General features: G+C 34.6%; 1 protein-coding gene across 1 annotated transcript in view; it reads right to left on the reverse strand.

The window, feature by feature from the left end:
* Window positions 1-22249, reverse strand: part of LOC132193727 (polypeptide N-acetylgalactosaminyltransferase 2) — a 71374-nt gene that overhangs the window by 5550 nt on the left and 43575 nt on the right. The window contains exons 4-6 of the mRNA XM_059614574.1: window positions 14044-14111; window positions 3104-3169; window positions 1515-1636 (exon numbers count right to left, since the gene is read on the reverse strand). Of these exons, the coding sequence (XP_059470557.1) occupies window positions 1515-1636; window positions 3104-3169; window positions 14044-14111 (256 nt within the window). The remainder of the gene's footprint in view (window positions 1-1514; window positions 1637-3103; window positions 3170-14043; window positions 14112-22249) is intronic.

The following is a 22249-nucleotide window of genomic DNA, read 5'->3' on the forward strand; positions in this document are numbered from 1 at the left end:
ATTGTGGTACCACAGTGTGGGGGCAAATTGTGGTACCACAGTGTGGGGGCAAATTGTGGTACCACAGTGTGGGGCCAAATTGTGGTACCACAGTGTGGGGGCAAATTGTGGTACCACAGTGTGGGGGCAAATTGTGGTACCTCAGTGTGGGGGCAAATTGTGGTACCACAGTGTGGGGGCAAATTGTGGTACCACAGTGTGGGGGCAAATTGTGGTACCACAGTGTGGGGGCAAATTGTGGTACCACAGTGTGGGGCCAAATTGTGGTACCACAGTGTGGGGCCAAATTGTGGTACCACAGTGTGGGGCCAAATTGTGGTACCACAGTGTGGGGGCAAATTGTGGTACCACAGTGTGGGGGCAAATTGTGGTACCACAGTGTGGGGGCAAATTGTGGTACCACAGTGTGGGGCCAAATTGTGGTACCACAGTGTGGGGCCAAATTGTGGTACCACAGTGTGGGGGCAAATTGTGGTACCACAGTGTGGGGGGCAAATTGTGGTACCACAGTGTGGGGGCAAATTGTGGTACCACAGTGTGGGGCCAAATTGTGGTACCACAGTGTGGGGGCAAATTGTGGTACCACAGTGTGGAGCCAAATTGTGGTACCACAGTGTGGGGGCAAATTGTGTGGTAGCAAATTGTCGTACCACAGAGTTTGAGTTTGTCTTTAGAACAGATGATCAAATTATTTATTATCTCAAATTTTGTACGACAAAGCGTTTTTTTTTACCCCTACAGAAGGGTTAAGTTTGTCATTTAAATAGATGATGAAAAATTATATTTTATCTATTTTAATGGCAAACTCAAACCCTTATGTAGGGGTGAAAAATGCATTCCAGCAGCTAATAATTTTATTCTGGACTCTACTAGAGAATTCTAATCGACATCCTTTCATATTTAATCAAAATCGCAGTTAGGCACCTAAAAATGTTCCCTTGTTAGTAAAAATTGGCAAGAATTATTACGGAAAGGTGAAAAAAATGTGTTTTTCTATTAGCTTTTATTGAGAGAAAAAAAAACGCTTTAAAGATTAAAGACAAAATTTATGGTCCTAAAAGTGATTTTCTTGGCATTTTTCTTTTGTTCATTGTGACCAGAATTCAAAAAGGTTCATATAATCAGTGGTTACCTGTGTTATTTCCATAAATTTTTCGATTGGCGAGGAACAGTGATCAAAACATTTGGAAACTGTAATTTCAGTAGTTTGAATAGAGTTTGAGCTTCTCAACTATTCTGTAAGTCTGAACTGTCTGCAGCTTCCTTACTTATTAAAAATGAAATTAGAGTTTAATTATTTATATTTATTTACGCGGCACCAATTCAACTTTCTTTTTTTTCCACCTTTTGCTTGCCAAAATCCAACAATGATATTGATTTTTGTCATTTAATTTATTTTTAAAATTATAGTTTATTATTTATTGAACCGTATTAATTATTTTTCTCTTTCACAGACCACCCCTTTTGTTGAAGGGATGAATATCTATCAGAGGCGAAGAATTAGTGATACTGACCTCAGCCACGCGCTCCAAGAGGGGCTCGAGCCAGTTGGCGTTGCACTCGCAGTGGCTGTCGAGGAATGTGAGGACCGAGGCCGTGGCAGCATCCGCTCCTTTCACGCGCGACCGCATCAGCCCTGAAATGAATCACCAAGCCAATTGTCACCGCAATATTCCGACGCGTTCTAATCTCTGGTCCGACGCGAATTTCATGCTAAACTCGGTTGACGGCCGGTCCGAAAGAGACAGACAGAGGATGATGCCCGCTGAATGGGAAAATGTGTCCGCTCTGATTTTCACGACAGCTGCGAAACAACGGATGTGTTTGTTGCTGGCGTGAAAAATTACCCTCATCAAGATTAACATGGGAGTTAGACACGTGACGCCGGAACGACTTTATGGTAAAATTAGTGACAGTTCCGTGCTCATCAAACTTTAATTTACAGAAAATAAGCAAATTATACAAATGAGAAATAATTTAAGTTAGTTGTTCTTGTGGAAGTTTATAATACACAAAATACCGTTCATTTTTTTCAAAAAGGAATTTTCAAACAGTTTAAAAAAATAAAACAACTCGAGAACCAAATATCTGCCTAATAACTTTAATGCAATTGTTTTGTATGATTAAGAATTTTATTAATTTTATCCTTCTAAAAAAAACAATACATATTGAAGAGTTTAAAATTTACAAATAAAAACATTCAAGTTCAACAAATTTGAGTCATATCTGTTAAAACTGTTACCGAGCAATTTCTTTCTCATAAATATTTTCAAATCTACTTTTTTTGCTCATAACCTGCTTGTCTAAAATTATTATAAAGTTAAAAGAAAAACTTCACAATCATTTGAAGTAGGTTGGCAAATTAATATTAAAGGATTGTTTGAAAGTTTGGTTGAAAACTTTAAAATAAACGTTTTATGCAGTATAGATAGCAAAAAATACTGGCCAATTTTTTTTTTAATTCGGGAAAAATTCAAAGGAATCCGGATTAATTTTGTTTAAATTGTGCTTCAAGATTTTGAATATTCACCCCTTTGAAAACATTATTTCTTTAAATTTCTTGGCGTTAAAAAATTCAGACTGATCCATATGAAACAACCTCCAATTCTAAGCAAAATTGTAAGTAAAATTATTTCGCTAATTTTGTTTAATTAGTATTGACTATAGTAAGCCTAGCATGTTAATCTAATGGCTTAAAATGATAGGCTTAGTAGAATGATCTGTGACCGATCGGCACACTGAACCAATGACAAACGTCCGAACAGCTGCTGCGTTCTAAATAATTAATCGCCTTTGAACGTGCGGCTCGTGTGCGAAGTGCAGTCGAGGGAAATGAGCTCTTGAGGTGTAAAGTGTTCTTGGCAGAGGCAAGAATAAACTACAGTGCGCGGTATTTTAAAATAAATGTACGCAGTCGATCGTTTTCGCGTCACCCGGCGGTACTTTACTTTGTAATTCTTCGCGACAAGGGTCTCGAGCGGGGAAAAAGAAGTGCTCAGACGAGAGGGTCACGATGGGCCGATAAAAGTTGCGAGTTTGTCACATTATCGAGAGAGAGAGAAAAAAAATGAAGTGCTGACCTTAGTCAAGCCTACATTCTCACCTTCTCTTTTGTCGTTGCGCAGCACCTTGACCTTCTGGATTTTGGCGAGCTCTTCACCGTCGGTTGCTGGAAGCAGAAAAAGATCAAATTATTTTTAAAATATTACAAAGTGCAAATCCAACATAATGAAATAATCCTCAGAATTTATAACAGGATAATAATATAGTTGTTTATTTTATCAAATAATTTTAATTAGTTTTTTTTAATTATACATTTTATTGTGATTACACGTGTTAAAATTTTATGTTTATTTTGATATTTATTTTTTAGTCATATCTTCAATTAAACTTTAAATTTTGTTAAAAAAAATCAAAATCATAGATTTATGCGCCAACAAATTGCCAGTTCTTATATAAATGAATTTTTTAAATTTCGGAACAAATTAAATTGGTGACATGAGTCAAATAAGAACTTGAGACCGGTGTGGAACGGAGTAGCATGAAATTGAGAAATATTGTAGCATAGGAAGTAATCAAAATCTGTTGTAATAAAATAATGTGAGATCTTTTTTATTTCATAAATTGAGTTCCGAATGTCAAATTTTAGATCATACGATTCAATATTATTCAAAATTGTCCATCGAACTCAAAATTTCAATCATTACTAAATTCGACTGGAGTATTTCAAAGTAAGTCCATATTTTAGCCAAATAATCTTTTCGATTCACTCCTAAACCTCCGTTTTGCTTTTTATTGTCTGCAGCCGAATCGGATTTGCATTTCCCGTGCGGCAAAAGTGAGTAGAGCTTGTCATTCGCTGAGCCGTGCGCGTTTTTGCTCGCGGACGTCAATGGGAGAGCGATAAAGCTAAATATGCACACGGTCGGCCGAAAATAATTTTTCCGCCCGCCGCGTGCATTCGCCGCTCAAACGGCACCGCACGTCCGAGTTAACGTTTTTTCAGTCGCGCGCGGCTGACGGATAAACAATGGTGACAAAAACAGCACCAGTCGTGCTAGTGACGGCCACCCTGGAGGTGTATTTTTTCACATGTCTACTGACTGGAATAACTGCCAGTTTGCTGTTTTCCCTCGAAATCAAAAGTGTATGAAACGTGCTATAAAAGTGTCACACGTTGTGCTGAAACTTGCAAAAAAAAAAAAATAGACATCCGACTGCCATGTGAAAAATATGATAAAAATTATATTATTTTAAGTTGAAATTAGTTTGAAGAGGGTTCTTTAAAACTAAAATATTTTTATCCATTTTTTTTTTATATTTTACTAAATATTCTGCAATTTTATGAATTATCCAATGTTTGACATTCATACGAAAATCTCCTCGATGTTTGTATGTTCGTTTCGTAATTGATTCTATTCTGATAATGGATCCTCCCAAATTGTACCATTTTAACTCAAAGTGAGCCAAATTTTTTACTTTCACGCAGTAAAAAAGAACGATTTTTTTTTTTAGATTTAGGAATAATTTCCTTGTTTATAAAATAAGTGCTGTTAATATTTTTAAAATGAAAAAATGAAGCTTACAAATTTCAATTTTTTGTTTTGTTATGTGGTGAATAGAATTTGAAAATAAAAGTGACGTAACACGCGGACTTTGTGCTGAAAAAACTTAGAAATGACTTTCCTACATAAATTATGATTATTCAACTAAAAATTTAGTTTCAAAAAGCCATTTTATTAAAGAGAAATAAGACAATTTCAAGTTGATTTTTTAAATAGGACGTTTTTTAATTCAATAAAACTAACATTAAATTTTCTCCCTTCAGTTTGCTCTTCATTTGAATGATTTGTTTGTTCAAAACAACTTTTAATGATTCCTAACTATTATCATATCTCTTCCCAAAAAAACTTTTCCTCATTTTTTTTTTATTTTACTCACAACTTCCATCAAATCAAATAACTAAATCAAAACTGCATTAGTCTGCTATAAAAGCCATAATGTCATAATTTAAAATTTTCGTGCCTCCCTGTTTTGCGAGGAAGAAACGGAGCGCGCGGAACTCTTTCCGTTTCCTTGAGCACGGCGATAAATAAACTCGACTAATTCAGCTTGTCGCATTTCCGAGCGAATAAAACACGAGAATAAATCCTCTTGAGCATGCAAGCGCGCCGCCCGCATCCATAAATCAAATTACCAAAATTATTTTCCGCGACGCTGGCCCCCATTTTTTCCAGCACGCCGTTTTTTTCCCGCACTCGCGCGAGATGCGAGCGAATTTTTGCCCAATTTTCCGCTCGGACTGTTTTCGCAACAAACGCCGCCGCCGCCGCCGGCCGGTGCCAATAATCGGGGCAGCCGGCGCGTGTCGAGCCGGTTGCATAAGCTCCCGTCGGCAGGGGCTCACGCGGAATTGGTAATTACACTGAAAAAGGGCGGACGAACGTCGATAAAATCCATCTCTGGGTGATGCCTTTTGTTGTCTGCTCTCTCCGGCCGATCAATCACGGCAAATAAAGTGCCAAAATAATGCGCTGGGAAAGTGGCGAGGCCGGAATAAAATGACAAAGACTTTTCCTTGTCTATTTTCACCACAGAGTTCCCTCACCTTTGACATACACAACGTTTCTTTGATAAGAAGGAAATGCCAAATTTAACGAAGAGGAGGAAATCTGATGCTATTCTAATGGCATGCCTAAATTCCTAATGCCAAATGAGTCACATGAACCTGCACGGCGGTACCAAATTGAAATTCAATACTTCTGTTGTCCCTCGTTATTGCTGTAATTTATATCCTATTTTTATTTTATTCAAATAAATCTATTTTAATAATCGAAAGCTGCGGAAAAATAATAATTCCGCAGGGATCCTGAGGCATTTTTCGATTGTTGCTAATCATTGTATTTTGGAGTCAATAGAGCTTCAGTAAAGGTCGAAAAAGGGCAATTTTTCTTCATTTTTATTCACATAAATGAAGATTGAGCATTAAAGGAATGAAAAATGTGGATTTTTTTGTCAATGAACTCTTCTTAAAAGAACTTTGCCTTTTCAAATACTTTTTTTTAAATTTTCTAGCAATTTTTATCACTCCAGGTTGAAAATTTTAAATCCATCCAGTCTTGCGTAAGTAAGGGAATTACGGAATAAAGAAGGTCTGAATTGTGCCAAGAAAAAATTCAATTCTATATAAAATATAAGTGTTGAGGACATGAAAGTGACTTGAAAACAAATCTTGAAAAATCACAGTTTAGTGCAAACGTTTTACCGAGGATTTTGGGAAAATTCAATTATGAAGTACAAAATAAAGTTCTACCCTGGAAACCAAATCAAAAGCCCGGCATTCAACTTTATTTGAAACTGACCACTTTTTAAATTTAACAGTTTTCCAACGAAAAAAGAGGCAACTCTGCACTAAACTCTCCAATCTTCACATAACATAATACTGAGTTTGCCAAAAAATCTTTTTTTAATTTTAGAATCATGGTTCAAAATTATAACTATATTTTAATTTAAACCTACAATCTTCCGGAATAAAATTTCCACAAATTTGCAAAATGTGAGTTGAAAATCCCCATCATGATCCAACGTGCGTTATTTCCACTTAAACCAGACATTTTCCCCAAAGAAAAATGTATATATGCAAATTTTGCCGTTCCATTTCTCCGGTGCGGGCCATAACTTCCGAGCGATTTATATAAAATTATGAAAATGAGCTCGCTCGCTCGTAGGCTTCTTCACACCGTGGCTCGCGAAATTAGATAAATTCCGAATTCTCCCCCAGAGCAGAATCTGCCGCAGCGAATTTTCCGTCCGGATAAATAAAATACCGCCAAGCCGGAGGCGCGCATTGGTGGTTGAAATCCGCAGCCTCTCTTGCGTTATTCGCGCCTCATATTTTCTGCTTGCCTACGTTCTCGGAGAAGAAAAGCCTCCGCTTTCAATTTCCTGCCGCGAACCGAGTGATCTCTCAATTCCGCAACGTAATTCCGGAGGAAAAACGCCAAAATATATATTATACGGAGAGGGCGAACGGGACAGTCGATGTGGAGCAGAAAAAAAAGAAAGGGAAAAAGACATGCCCACACACACACACAAGAAGTTATTGCCCCGACGACCCTAAAAACTGGTGCATTGTGTTCAACTGACTGCCGGCATAAATATTTAATGTCATGCGGTACCACCTTGTGAACTCGTCGCTGACTAAGTACGTCCGTACACGACCAGCCGCAAAGGACAATTTTTCATTTTTTTTTCCAAACAGGAAAGTGCCTTCAACGAACAAAGAACTCCTAGACTAGCAGCAGCGAAATAGGTTTAATTGTCAAGGACAGGTGAAAAATTCTTTTAATTCCAAAATGTGGCTAAAATATCAGACGAAAAACTTACAACATGTATGGAGTTGTTGTTAACCAAAATAATTGATAATATTAGATTATTGTGCAAGAAGTGTAAATATAATGAAAATAAGGTCATAATTATTTTATTTTTTCCTAAAAAATTATCGTGGCACCTATTTTTCAAGAAGAGCAAATCAATTTATTGTAAACAGTAATTTTAAATAATTTAATAATTCGATTAAAAGTTCTTAAATTTTTTTACTAAATATTGCCAAAAAGTAGCAAAATAAAAATTTTAATTATAATTAAAATTAAAACATTTTTATTAGTTAAAAAGCTCATCAGAAATATTTCAGGAACAAAATTGTCTAGAAAATCAAAATATATTCTAGAACACGTAGCCTAAAAATCTCAATTAGTGATTTTATTCTGTAAAAGTAAAAAAAACCCGTTGTTAGATTTGTCTATTTTGATCAGAATAACGCAATTCAAAGATCCTTGACAAAATTGATCAAAATGAAGTTTGCAGGTTTGCAGCGAATGAAACAATTGAAAAGAAAACTCTTCCATCGATATAGTAATTATCATTCCGTCGGAGTTGCCTGAAAGGTATGCATTTTCAATTTTGGCACCCACCTGTCCCCTGTATTTGGCACGCCGTTCTCTCTTTGTTTGCTTGGCGAGGTTAATCAACTGAATTGTGCCAGTTTTCTCTCTCATTCGTAGGCAAATAGGCGGACCGAACTATGTATGCGTAGAGTCGGGTGAATAGAATGGCGGAGTTTCTGGTTAATTTAAATTCGGTTCCATTCCGAGGCGAATTTGCATACGCAAGCACGAGGATTCCAAGTAGATTATTTGTTTGACTGACAACGAATGAGAATGGGGAGAAATGTCTCTTTTCAGAGAAAATTTAAATGGAGTTGACGAAATTTCTACGAAATGAAAAACAAAGAGAGATAAAAGAAAAAAGGAAAAGAACTGAAAATGACTTTGCACAAAAACTATTGTTCAATTTCGAATAGAAGCTTTTAATGTTAATTTAAACGATGGAAAGTGATTAAATATTGTCGTCAATTTGGTTTAGAGTTTAGAGGGAGCTAGAAATAAATCTAACCGACGACAAAAAGTCTATAGATTTCTAAACCAGAACTTAATTTTGCTCAAAAATATATTAAAATATTTCTTCGTCAATATATTATTTAAGAACTCGCAGTAACGTCCCTGAAATTAATCATGAAAATAAAATAAAGAATGTTATATAATCTTCAGATAGGCCAAAGATATACATAATTTGTTATTTAAAAAAAAAACGTTTTTAGCTTCAAATATTTTGACACAATTCGCAAAGATCCAATTTCAGGATCAATTTAATAAGCAACATGTAAAATAAAGAGAAAAATAAAATATTAAGAAAAAAAAATAAAATTATGAAGACCAGTTCACCAGTCTATTTATTTTTCTGTCAAATTGTCAAATGTTTGTTATTTCTAATTTTTCTTTTTAATTTAGTACAATTTGAGTTTGCCACTTTGTGTGTTTAGATTGTAATCCTTGGTGCGTGTTTGTTTGGTAAACGTTCGTGGCCATTAACATCTCTCTCGTGCGGTCAGATAAGAAAAGATACGACCGTATTAAATATTTGCTTTTCACTGTTGCGAGAGAGTTCGTTTTGTCCACGCATGAGCTCCTGGCACGAAACGAGGCCGGTTCGATGGATCGAGCGGAGGCTGCGGTGGCGGCGAGTAAAAGCAACCGGCCGATCGAGTTGTCTCGCTCAAATTATCCTACCACGCCTGCCTCTGGTGTCTATCACGTCTGAGCAACCTTCTCTCGAGTTATGAGCGCCGGGCACAAAACGCGATCACGTTGGACGAGCCTTGGAAAATGAGCCCGAACGGAGAACGAATGAACCGATGCGGTGATTGATTGCCGCGGCTGCCGCGCGCCACTCCTCGGCGCACGCGGCTCTTAATTCGCTTTTGTCCGCCAACTTCACTCGCACCTAATGGGCTCTCATCCTATTGCAAAAACAAACGTGTGTTGATTTTTGTAGTTCAATTTTTTTTCCATTATATTAACGAATTTTTAAAATCAATATATTTTAACTGTCTGAATAAGTCTGCTATTTTCATTGCTCAATTTATATAAAAAAAAATCGATCAAAGCACCATAAACATATAAACAACTTTTTCAATTGAAGGTTAAAAATTCATTTTATGGCCCGAATAAATAAAAAGAGTGAAGTTATCAAATGAATTGCAAAGTTTACCCTCCTGATAATTTAGGTAATTAATTGCTTTTGTTGAGATTAATACTGAATAGTGTTTTCACTGTTTTCTATTAATGAAACAAGCCTTAATTACAAAGTGAATAAATAGTATTCAGATTAAACTGACTGAATGCAAAGTAGCTAATAATTTATCAACGATTAACAGTGCGCAGTGATTAACAGGTTGATGAGTGCTGTTGAGCATGTTGCATAACTACCTCTCCCGTTTCTGTTTCCGGTAAGTAAATCAAAAACATTTAAAATTTGATTGGTTTGGCGTTTTGCAATTTTAAAAATTTACCACATTTCATTGATTTTTTTTACTCATACTAAAATTTATTCAGGTAATGGATTCTTTTATATTACATGGCTTTATTATACTACTTTCTTCTACTGAATTTTAAATATAATTGTTAATGTCTGACAATAAAATTTAATGTAAATTATTTTATTCAAATTACACGTGGAGCTTCTTTGAAAATCAGCGCCATCAGAAATTTTAAGAACTGGAATTAAATTAAAAATAAAATACCCCAAGTTTAAATATGAAAATGATAACTACTTTTCAGACTCTTTAGCTTCAAAGCGATATTTTCAAATAAAATTGAGCCTACAAAATTTCTTAAGAATGACAATGTATTTGAATATAATCAAAATTATCCAAACATTTTATTGGAAAAAAAGAGAAATTATCAGTTTTCGGCAGCCACCGCACACCGTTGTCCTCTTTTTCGATTTTCTCTCTTGCACTCGCCGGTATTGATCAACGCGCGTTTTTCATTTTGATCCTCCGGCCGGAGAATAAAACACGGTCCGTGCATGCACGTGTGCACACCCGGCGATAATGGCCCGGGACAAGCGGGCTAATGCCGTGGACAAACAACACGGTTTGTGCCGCGCAGTTCCCGGTTGTCCTCGCATAATGACCGCAACTCAACATGCTCGTCGACGCTCAAATAATAATTAGCAGCAGGCGCAACAACCACCGCACACAAACAAGGCCTGGCGACGCTTCAAAGGCGAAAATAAATTCTGTTTGTCCTGAATTATGGTGTCAATTTTGATAACAGAAAAGGTTTTTGCTAAAAAAATGGACCGATGGCGTTCAGACCTTTCATTTGAATTTCACATATTAGAAATTGATCCGTTTGATGTGAAATGCTTTGATGTTTTTGGTGCCATTTGTGTTAAATATAAATAAAGTAATCCATTACATTTCATGAAAGATTAAAAGGACAAAAAATTTTAGTTATTGATGAAAAACAAAGCTTACAATTAGTTTGCAAAATTCTTATCGATAAACGAGATTTTGAGTGTACAGGAAAGAGTGGGTTAGCACAATTTTAAGATTTGTATTAGTGGATTATTGCGATCTTGATTTTTGTGATATGGAAATTTTCTTTAAAAAACCATTTGCATTTTTAATTCTTTCATATCCATGCTCATGAAACAAAAATTACTTTAAAAAAAAAACGCACTTCATAATCAAATGAAGAGGTCAATGTTCAAGATCATTTCTCTTACAAATGACAAATACTGACAGTTTTGTTTTAAAATTCACTTTGTAATCGAAAAAGTATCGCTTGAAATATAATATGCACACTTTGCGACCTTTCGCAACTTTGAATTAGCGATAAGCGGAAAATATTTAATTTACAGATGTATTTTGAATTTACTAAGAGTAGTTTGAGTTAAAATGTGCACCGATTGCCTCTATGATACATCATTAAATATTTTTTTGCAATCAAAAGTTATTTCATTGAATTAAAATTGTACATTGGCCTCAATCTAAAGTGCAAAAGTAATATGATTGAATATCGAATTCACAATTCACAAGTAATGATTTTCATTTTAACTAGAGATGATCTCCTTCTCACACGGCAACTTTATATGAAATATAAAAACTGATCTGTTTATGTTTTTTTTAACAATAAACTCGCGAAATGGAAGTTTATGAACAATTATATGACACTAAATTTATCGCATAATTAAAAAAATATATATTATAAGTAAAAAACCTAATAAATACAAGTTAAATTTATTGAAAATCAAATAATGTGTGTATTTTTTTGTTAAAATGAAACTTTTTTTTCATTTTTAAATTAAGCTATTTTTTCTGTTAAATATTACGGACATAAAATTCATTATTCTCCATTATCACTTTGACCGTGCATGTTTTTTTTTATTTTGCAATGTAAATCCGCTCGCATTTATACTCCCGCGTGTGTCACTCTCTGAAATGATGGCTGCACTTGCATAAAATTGTAAAAACAAACTCGAAAATTGGCTGAATACACCATCGTCATTTTGTAACGTGTACATGCGGCGGCTAAATCACAATTCCGTCGACGCTTTTATTTCGCTTTATATTCGAGCGGCGAGATTTGAATGGAGAGAGGAGAGTGCGTAAATCCGCGGCTCTTCATTATGAGGGCGCGCGCGTTTTCGCACGAACGCACACGCGAAACGAGACAAAATTAATCCGCAAAAATGACAAACGTCGCGACCGAGAGAATGCTGCCCATTTATATTCTCGCAGTCGGCGACGCTTCATTGTTATTGCAGCACACAATCGTTATTATTCCGATTCTCGCTGGAAATTACACCTCATTTCTCAAACGTCCGTCCGGATAAAATCATCTCTCGCGCGCGCGCCCGTTTTTAATAACAAAAATCAATATTTACAGAAAAATTGGCGTTATAATGATTTCTCTTTTCGGTGGCCTCCCGTTCTCCACAAATGTATAAAAGACCCGAAACCTCATCCGAGCGATTCCTTTGTGCTTCGGAAGGGAAGGTTCTTTTCCGCGAAGCACAGGGTGTGGGCCTGAACGATCTCAATCAAAAAGAACTCCCCAACTTTTCCGCATTTGTATGGAAAATGTTTCCGAATAGAAATGTACGCACTCAGGACCGTCGCCAGCCGAGTCGCAATGCTTTGTGAAAAAAGGAGCATAATCGTAAAAGTGTAAAACTTCAGAATCAATGGATTTTTTAGACAGTTGACCATTCAGAGAACTTAAGCTCTTTTGACAGAAAGAAATGGGAAAAAAAAGTTCGTGTTTGAAATAATAAATATTTTACCATCTCGTCATAGTTTAAGAGAAAGGTAAAGTAAATATAAAATATGAATAAAATATTCCTATTCAGTGGAGTTTGTTAAGTTGATTGTTTATAATTTTTAATTATCTTCTGTGATAAAAGTTAACATGTTTCAACTTCAAAAACTTGAAACCTAAACAAACACATGGGGAACAAAGAACAACTTATTTTAATGGTTTAAAATATGATAACTTAAAATAAGGAAAAAACTGTACAAAAATTATTAATTTCTGCCTTATATTGTTTGATTTTTTTTTTTTAAATTAACAATTTTACTTAATTATTCTTCTAAAATTTATTTGTCAAAACTGACATAATTATAAAGAATTTATAGTACTTTGATTCGAATTTCCTTAATATATTGTCTCAAAATGCTTTTTGGAGAAAAGTTTCAATAAGCATATTTTTCTACAAAAGTCCTAAATCTGATTAAACAGAAAAATTACTACTATCACAAAGACCTATTTAAGGAATTCCTAATTCCTAATTGAGCAAATAATAAAGAAATCATAAAATCAAGAAGACTTTTTTCACATATCAGATGCATCCATATTTGAAAATGGGCCACTGTAATTATTGTGTCCAATTTGATGCATGATTTAAATATTTCAAGCAAATGGATAATAGATGATATTTGATTTTTTTTCATGCTATGAAAATCGACCGGCAGCCGTTAATTACTGATCAATATTTGCACTTTGGGCGCATGTCGGACGCAACAAATAAACAAATGGTGGCAAACAGCCGCATCTCTGCAAGGCCCGCGGCTGATTAATTCCGTCCGATGGAGCTCATCGTTCGTTAAAGCAAGTTGTATGCAGTTGTTATTTATTTATTCATCGCTACAGCAACTGGCATCCAGCGGTCTGCGCACTCATTCGAATTTACAAATCTGATCGCGGCCAATCGGGCCGGACGAGAGTCCGTCCTACTAATTAATTCAGCTTTTAACAATTCAATCCGCGCAGATTGGAACGAAATGAAATTGCTTTTTCCTGTTGTTCGCAATACCAATTTTCAACTCTTTCACAATTTCAAATAATTGTGATTGGAGAAAAAAATATGTGACTTTCGGAGGAATATTGAGTTGATTTTACTGAGTGAAAATGAGTTTCATTTAGATAATCAAGCTTATTATTTTATAAATTAAATTTTTTTAAATTATATAAGCTGGCTTTAAAGTGAAACGAATTTAGATTATAGAATTTTTAGGTGGTTCTAGACCTCAATTTTAGTTAAAAAATTGTATAATTCGGTTTTGTTAATTCATTTCAATAAAATAGATTCACCATCAAAAAATAAAATAACGATAGTTCAGTTTTTAATACTTACGGTCATCGCTGAAATCGTCTACAAGGATGATCTCGTGGATCAGGTGCAACGGACTGCGATTCAAGACACTGAAACAAACAATAATTAATTTGATTTTTTCAATTTATAAATAGATTTATTTGAAATTGTTAACATCGTTGAGCTTTAATTTGTCAACATAATTATGTAAATTTTTACATAAAAAACTAATTTTTGCGGCTTGATTATTAGTTGATGAGTGAAAAGGATCAATTAAAAAAAAATCAAAGTATCTGCAACTTAACATTATTTGCACATTTCTTAATTAAATTAGCTGTATAGTGTACTGTGGGGTACATTTTTATTTGAATTTCTTTGTTTCTCATTGTCAATTGCCTTTTTTTTAATTTTAATTCTAGTCCTCATACTTTTGCATAAAAGTATGAGCTGGAATTTTTTTTGCGTTCTTTCCTTTTCTTCATTATATTTATGAGCTCTTTTACCTCCCTGCTTTTTGCCAATTTAGAAAAGTGTCGCTGAGCCGTATTAAGTTTTCCTTACACTCGAGTGGCGCGTGTCTCGAAAATAATTTAATGCTCGGCGCGGTGCGCGAAATTCGGCGTGACAGGCGCGCATTAATAACGTTGAGTGAAGCCGGAGGCGTTTTAATGCGTCGACGCAGCCCACGGTGTGCATTTTGCATGTGAAAGGAGCTGCGATATGGCAAGACAAGCACATACGCGTTGAGTGCTGTTTTCAACCTTGCAAATGGGACGTCCGCCGGCTAATTAAATTGCTTCAATTGCTACCCAGAGAGAGCCTTTGAAGCTGGAAATGCCAACTGCTTTTTGGCTAAAATGACCAGACTGCCAAATGAGGTGCAAGTTTTGGTGATTCAAAGTTATCTCCAGGCATAAATTAAAATCCTAGATTAAATATTTATTAGGAAAAAGCATTAAATGTGCAGATGACCTTAAATTGAAGAATAAATATGATTTAAAATAGGAATTGGAACATATAATTTTTTTGGGTGACAAAAGCCAATTTCAAACCAGACACCAGATGTACTGAAAATGTCACAAAAAGGTTGAATTTTAAATTTTTACTCTAGAGTTCAAAAGAATGCAAAATTTGGTTTTTATTCCAGAAATTCACACTCCTAAATTAAATACGAGTTCAACAAAGCTTCTCCCCGCTAAAAGCAGTTGAAACTGAAACTTTCAGTCCACATCTTTCTCGATTGAATACGTCAAGTTGAAGATGCAAAATTCTTTTAAAAACTACAGATAATACAAAATTTTAACTGAAAGGAATCTCAATGTCTGAGAGAATTAAATTGCTTTTATTTGATTGAATTTGTTGATAAAAACACCAAGAAAATTCATGCTTTTGGCAGGAAAAGGTGAATGATGCCCCATTTCAACTCTCAATATTGGGAATTTTTCGATCGAGATTTTAAATTCAGTCTATAAATTCTATGGCCTTTCAAATTCGATAAAATCATGACTTTAAAATTTTTTAACAATTATTTATTGTTCTTGCTTAATTTAACAATTAAAAACGGCTATAAATGAGCAATAATTATCGTTTTTACCACCTCTTTAGAAAAATTGTCGCATTCAGTTTTAATTGAAAATTAATTACTGCGAAGTGGAGATTTCTTTCCCCGCCTCCCATTAGCAACGAGGGCGACAGACGGTTTTTCTGACGTACAAAAATAATAAAGAACGTTTTGCAGCGGGCACGATTCATTAAGGGGACATAAATTACGCGCGCCAGTCATAAGTTAAACTGACTCGAGCAGGTTTTCGCCCTGCGGAAAAGAACGCGCAAAAAAGATGTCGCGTTTTTTCGTAATTCGCCCCCTTTTTTTGCGCGCACCGAGCGGAAGAGTGGCTGCCGTCGGCGGTGTATTTGGTTATTTGGCTCGGCTTCATTTTTCCCCGAGCCGGCTAATAAATACGGGGTGCATTAAAGCACGTAAAGTTGCGTCAAGAGCAGACCCGCGGGCTGTGCGGTTATTAATTCGAGACGCAGGTGAGCCCCGATCGATATTTAGCCATTACGGTGGATGTGAACTTTCCCGTAGCTCTGATCGACGTTCGTTCGTGCCACGTTACTGATTGAAAGTTCCATACTCTGACCACAACATCTGCAACTGCGAGATGAGCCAAACGCAAAATTTAATGAGTTCAGTTTATATCCTTTGAAATAATATGCAACGTCATCATTTTAATTATATTAATTTCATAAGCAACATACAAAAAGCAAGAAGAAATTATTTGTCAACCACAATTACTTAAAAAACTTGATAATGAAATTATATTTATAGAATTTTCACATTTCAAATTTAATGTAGTTTTTTAAAAAAAATCACAGCACATCATTGCTACAAATTAAATTATAAACTAAAAATTTTAGTATTACCAAAAAAATTTAATATAACATTAATTATTTAACATAATTTATTTGAACAGGAAAAAAATATTTAAAATATAAATATATTTTATCCAAAAGTTTTATTTGGGTTAAACTTTGCTTAAATTAATTTTCTTTTCTATCAGTACATGTGTGTTTTGTAGAGCAGGTCTCACGTTATCTTTGTTAAATTATAATACGGGGGCTAGATTGATTTAATTTTAAAATTTTGAATTAAATTCACAATCTTTAATACAAAGTTCGATGAAAAATAAATTAAGCAACATGAAAGTCCTCAAATTTTAGATTAAAATTCCATTGCAGGTCTTTTTATTTGACATACTGAAATTTCATCCATAAATGGAGTAAATAAATTGAATTTGAAATTGACGCTAAAATTTATTGTAAATATAATAATTTGCCAAATAGAATCTGAAAAAATATATTATATAACTTTGATAAATGAATATTATGATATTATGAAAAAGAAAAAAAAAATTATTTTAGGGACATTTGATGTGTTTGTTTATTTATTTAAGCCTTTTCCGAAAATAACACTTTCAAATCTCTCCATCTATGGAGATAACGAGAAAGAGTTTTCACTCCATGTTTTTTTTTCTTTTTTTATCTGTGATGAAAAAGTGTCAGTATTCAGGGAGAAGTTTCAACGCCTTTAATCTGCGTGGGTTGTTGGTGAAATTTTCAATCAGAGCGCCTGTCTGAACAGGGCTTATTGAAAACGGATTTGCAAAGACCAAGGGGATGAGCGTCCAGATGGAACTTTTCCGACGGTTGATAAAAAAAAGAACTTTGAGCCGGCAAAAACTTTTCCGGCGCATCTTATTAAGTATGAAAATAATTATAATTTGATAACATGGTAAAAATCAATTCGCAGCCGGCGTCGCTCGGAAAAGACGTTTAAAAAGTTTGCCTTCGCCTCTCGAATTAAAATTCACGCCGCGAAAGAGGGTCGCTCGGTGGATTATCTCGTTTCTCTGCACGCAAACCGCGCGTTGCAACAAACAAAGGCCTTTGGAGCCGGTTTTGCTCTTTGTTTCACGTGGAATTTGCACCAGGCCGGCTATTTCATTTGTCCGACCGCGGCGGTTCGCGGCGTTTGCTGCTCTTGTGTACCAACCTTCAAATGAATTCGTACGCCTGGCAGTGCGTGGAATTTGCGCTTTGCAGTTTTTTAATTAAATTTTCCGTGTGCATACGGCTCAGGCCGGCCAAAATTAGAGGCAGCGTCCATTTTTTTACGCAAGAGTGACCTTTGCGCCCATTTTTTTAGTCTTTCATCTTTTCACAGCTTCTGCTTTTAGTATTTTATTTCAAACAAATGAAAACAATTGTCGAGCTTAAATTTACAACAAAATTAAATTCACATAGTTAGTTGAGAAAATTAATTTAAACTACAATCTAAAACTAAGCCACAAAAATTAAGTTTTCTTTTACTATTTTCTATAATTCTCCACAATTTCCAATATATTACAAATCAAATTATTTATTTGATTTTAAATGAAAGATAAAAAAATTTAATAACGGGGATTTTTGAGTACTGTCAAACTGCATGAAATGGCACCATGACTATCAAGAATTTACGCTAAAACAATCAAAATCGTATAATAATATGGCTTCTGCTATACAGCGAGCCATGATTGGCTCACGTGTAATTATCTCTAATCCATTGACACACAAAAATCACATATTTTCAAAGCAGGGGATTTCTATTTTTGTGAAATATATTTCCTCAAAATGTTTATTTTATTTCAGCCAATTAAAAAGTCAATGATCTGCAATCAGCCTTGTCTCGTAAGGTAACGATTAGATCAAGGCGATAATCATAGAAATCTACTCCTATGATACCTTTTTTTAGAAGGTTTAAAATTATCGCTAAATTTTATTTAAAATTAGTGATCGTTTGCAAAAAAGAAGACGTGTTAAATTCAGGCATTAAACAATAGTTTAACTTTTAATGCATTGAAGGAGAGTAATTAAAAAGGTATTATAAATTAATATTCCAAATATAATTTTGTTAAATTCTTCATATTAAAATATTATCTTTTATATTCTTTCAAATAATGCAATAAATTATTTATTTATTTACTTTGTATTGAAATAATTCATTTAATGTAATTTTTAAACTTTTATAATATTTTTGCAATTTTTATTTAATAATCTTAAGAATAATTTAAATATATATTGGACCAAACTTGCTTGGTCAATTATTATATCGATTTACAAAAAAAAATCTTCAGATTCATTCATCTTGTCTCACTGATCTAAGGGAAATTCAATTTATTTAAAAAGAAATAAAATTAAAGAAAACTATCTAGTAGAAAAAATTTTAACAAAAATTATTCCATAAGTGAATTTCTGACATTAAAATAATGCAGTTATTTTGCAAGAGAAAATCTTGAGCAATGCAACTCTTTTGAATTAGTTATTTAAAAAGTACAGGGAAACTGACATTTCCTTTGACTTGGCTGGGAAACTAAAAGCAGTGTTCATTTTCGAGAAAACTCCGCTTTATTTATTCTGCTCTTGGGGCGGAGAACTTCATTTATCACACGGCGTGTTATTAAAGAACCACAGCATCTCTCTGATCTTCCCTCTTTTTGCATGCATTATTTCAGCCGGCGACCGAGCAATGCACCTCGCGACGAGTGGTTATCCTTGGCTCGCTTTTTCCTTTTTCTTTTTGCGGACGATTATCCTCGGCTCTCATTCCGCTGGCTGCGTGCCGTCGACGTGCATTAGGCAAATCTCGCATAGGGGATGCCGGTCGGAATGCATGCCATGCACCCCCATTACTGTGTACGCAAATGGACGCGCGGGATTTATTTTTTTTATTGAGAGAAAAAGCGAAAGAGGGTCTGAATAATTTATTGCTGCGCGCACATCAACAGCAGGCGCGGCTTTTAAAATAACTCTGGCTGTATTTTTTCCCATATGCAGTCGGAAAAGTCGGTCCGAATTTCATTTCGGTCCGAGTGGAGCAAAAAGTGAGCTGCCGTGACACTCCCGTATGAAAAGTTGAGTGGCTAAAAACACACCGCGCGCCGCATTAAAACTTTTCTTATGAATAGAAATGGCCACTGCATAGTTGCTGTAGTTCGACGGTGTTTGTCACTCGGGAAAGCCAAAGTTAAGTGTACTTTTCACCTTTCTGCTGCAATACAATCGCTGTGCGAAAAAAAGAACGTTCCGTTTCCAAGGCCGTGTGGGCGGCGAGCAGACGGACAGGAATGTGTATAAATTGATCACCGAAAGTGAGGTGAAGATAAGTGAGTACATACATTTTGTTTTAAAAGCATTAGATAAAAAAGTGTTTTCGAACGACCATATTTAATATTCTTTGATTTTGATTGAGCATGTGTCATTTTTCTCCTTTCGCGTCCTTAAACCTTAAAACCTTCAAACGATCTGCCACACAACCTGAAACACCAATTTTCCCTTGTGCAAAAATTTGGCAGCAGAGATTTTAGTGCTTAGTGGTTTTTTTTTAAATTTTGTGATAATAATTATTGGTTTGGGGCCCATCTCGGTGTGAAGCTTCTTTTTAGGCTCCACGCCTTATCTACTTGTTTGACAGAGCTGACGTTTTCTTCGTATTGATTTTTTTCTTTTTACAGCAACGACTTGATTTGTGTAGAATGAGCCGGAATAAGCAAATAATCACAATACGATTTGTAGAAAGATTTTGACGAAAATTGCTTTTTTCAATAATAAATAATAATAAAAGAATTATAACAGAGTTCTTCACAACTGCTTCACACGAAAAATTATCACTTTTTTGGCCCACTTGTTGGAAATATACTAATTAAGCCCATTAATTAAGTTTTTAATTAAATTTGAGGATTTTAAATATCCTAAGTCCTAATTGATGAAAAGTCACCAATATTATCTAAAATTTAAACTATTCCAGGAAAAAACAAAACCTGTTTTCACCTCCAACATCCTATTTTGAAAATTTTCCACCTTTAATCCCCTGTTTTGAGTTACAAAATTTCCTCTTGAAATTTAATTTTCATTAAAATCTCCTGTTTCAAAATGTTGAAGAAAAAAATGTGAAGGGTGGGTGAAAGCCCTTCATGCAATGTTGAATTTTTCTTCAAAATTATTACTGATCTATATTTTAATGCTATGGAAAAAATAGCTTGATTTTTTTACCACTTCACATGGGACGTTGATACGTTTCCATGACTAGACTAGAGCTCACAAAATAAAACTGTTAACGGTGTTTGTAAGTGCTGACGTACCTAAAAAATGTTTTTAAGTTTTGGCCTCATAATAAATTGCCTCCATAATGTTAAAAATAATTTAGGGTGTTTTAATGTTAAATTTCAGAAAAAAATTCTCTCAAGTCCTGATTTCTTTAAGTATTTTGAAAAGCCTTTATTATAAACAAACATTTTATCAAATTAAATTATTTTACTTTGAAACAATGTGATGTTCAAAATAAAAATTACCGCTCAAATTTAATATATCATCATAATATTTGCAATCAAAATTTTCTTTTGAACCTCAAATTTCCTTTTAATGACGAGTTGAACCCAGGTGACGAGAGGAATATCAGCAAGTGCTTTCAATCAAACTTTCCTACTTTTGAAATCAAAGACGGAAAACTTGCGAAAGGCAGCTGCGTTTGTTCTTTGGGCGCGAGATGAAAATTCGGAACCAATCTGCGGCATGTGTTGTAATTTGCGCCTGCTGCTGGTGAAATTCCGGCGGGGAAGAAAAGTCTCTGGAGCGACAAATGTCGACGCATTTCCTCGTTATCTTTATCGCCCGGCGTTATGAATCTATAAAGAAGCAGCGATGGGTGTGCATGTGTGCGTGCTTTGGAGAAAAGAGCTTTTGCTCGCGATATTGCCGCCGCCGCCGTGGGCTCTCTCGTTTTGATGCCCCGATGCTCCCGTGATATGCAAATCGATCCTGAGATGGAAAATCTGCGTGCGAGAGAAACATACCAGAATTGCTCACCGTCGTGTGTAAGGAGATTTCCATTACGGGCAAAGAGGGCTTTTTGCCCATGTGCGAATCTGCTTTTACGGCCGCGGAGATAAAAGTTTGTGCACACTTTTGAGTCGAGATGCCAGAACGATTTTGCATATCTCAATTTTGAAAAAGCGTCACTTCGTTTCCTAAAAAGCGTGTTTGAATGCAGGGTGAATTTGCACATATTTTTTTTTTCAATTGTAAGCAAATAATTTTATTTAAATTTTCAAAATTAAATAAAAATTTTATTGCATTGGTTCATATATGGGGATTTTCAATTCCACATCAACTTTACACTTAGTTTATTACAAAATTTGTGAATTTAAATTTCCAAGTTGCAAACTTTACACTGAAAGAAAATTTATTCCAAACAATCAACAACGAATTTGAAATATAATTATTGAATTTTCTAATGATGAGGGTTTCTACACAAATTTAAGATCTGTCTTGAAATCATTAGGTGAAATTAAATAGTTATATTTGCTATTTTTGTTAAAAATGAGCAATTATTTTCTTTATATTTCAAATTTTTATAGTTAGTCACCGAAAATCAGATTTTTCCCTTTACGAGCCCCACTGTTAAAGTGTTTGCCGTAATGTCTTTATAAGATAGCCAATTTTCAACCATAAAGGTCCAGTTCATCAATTATGCAGCTTTTAAGTATAATAAACATATTTTAATATTTCTCAATTTTATATTATTTCAATTTAATTAAAACATTTAAACATAATTTTTTTGTACAACGATATTATGTTGATTTAGCTTTTTATTTTATAAATCTATCCTAAATTTAAGATTTAGATTTGTGCGTTCAGAACATAAATTTTA

This window comes from Neocloeon triangulifer, unplaced genomic scaffold (genome assembly GCF_031216515.1).
Source record: "Neocloeon triangulifer isolate White Clay Creek 2 clone unplaced genomic scaffold, ASM3121651v1 ptg000004l, whole genome shotgun sequence".
NCBI lineage: Eukaryota > Metazoa > Arthropoda > Insecta > Ephemeroptera > Baetidae > Neocloeon > Neocloeon triangulifer.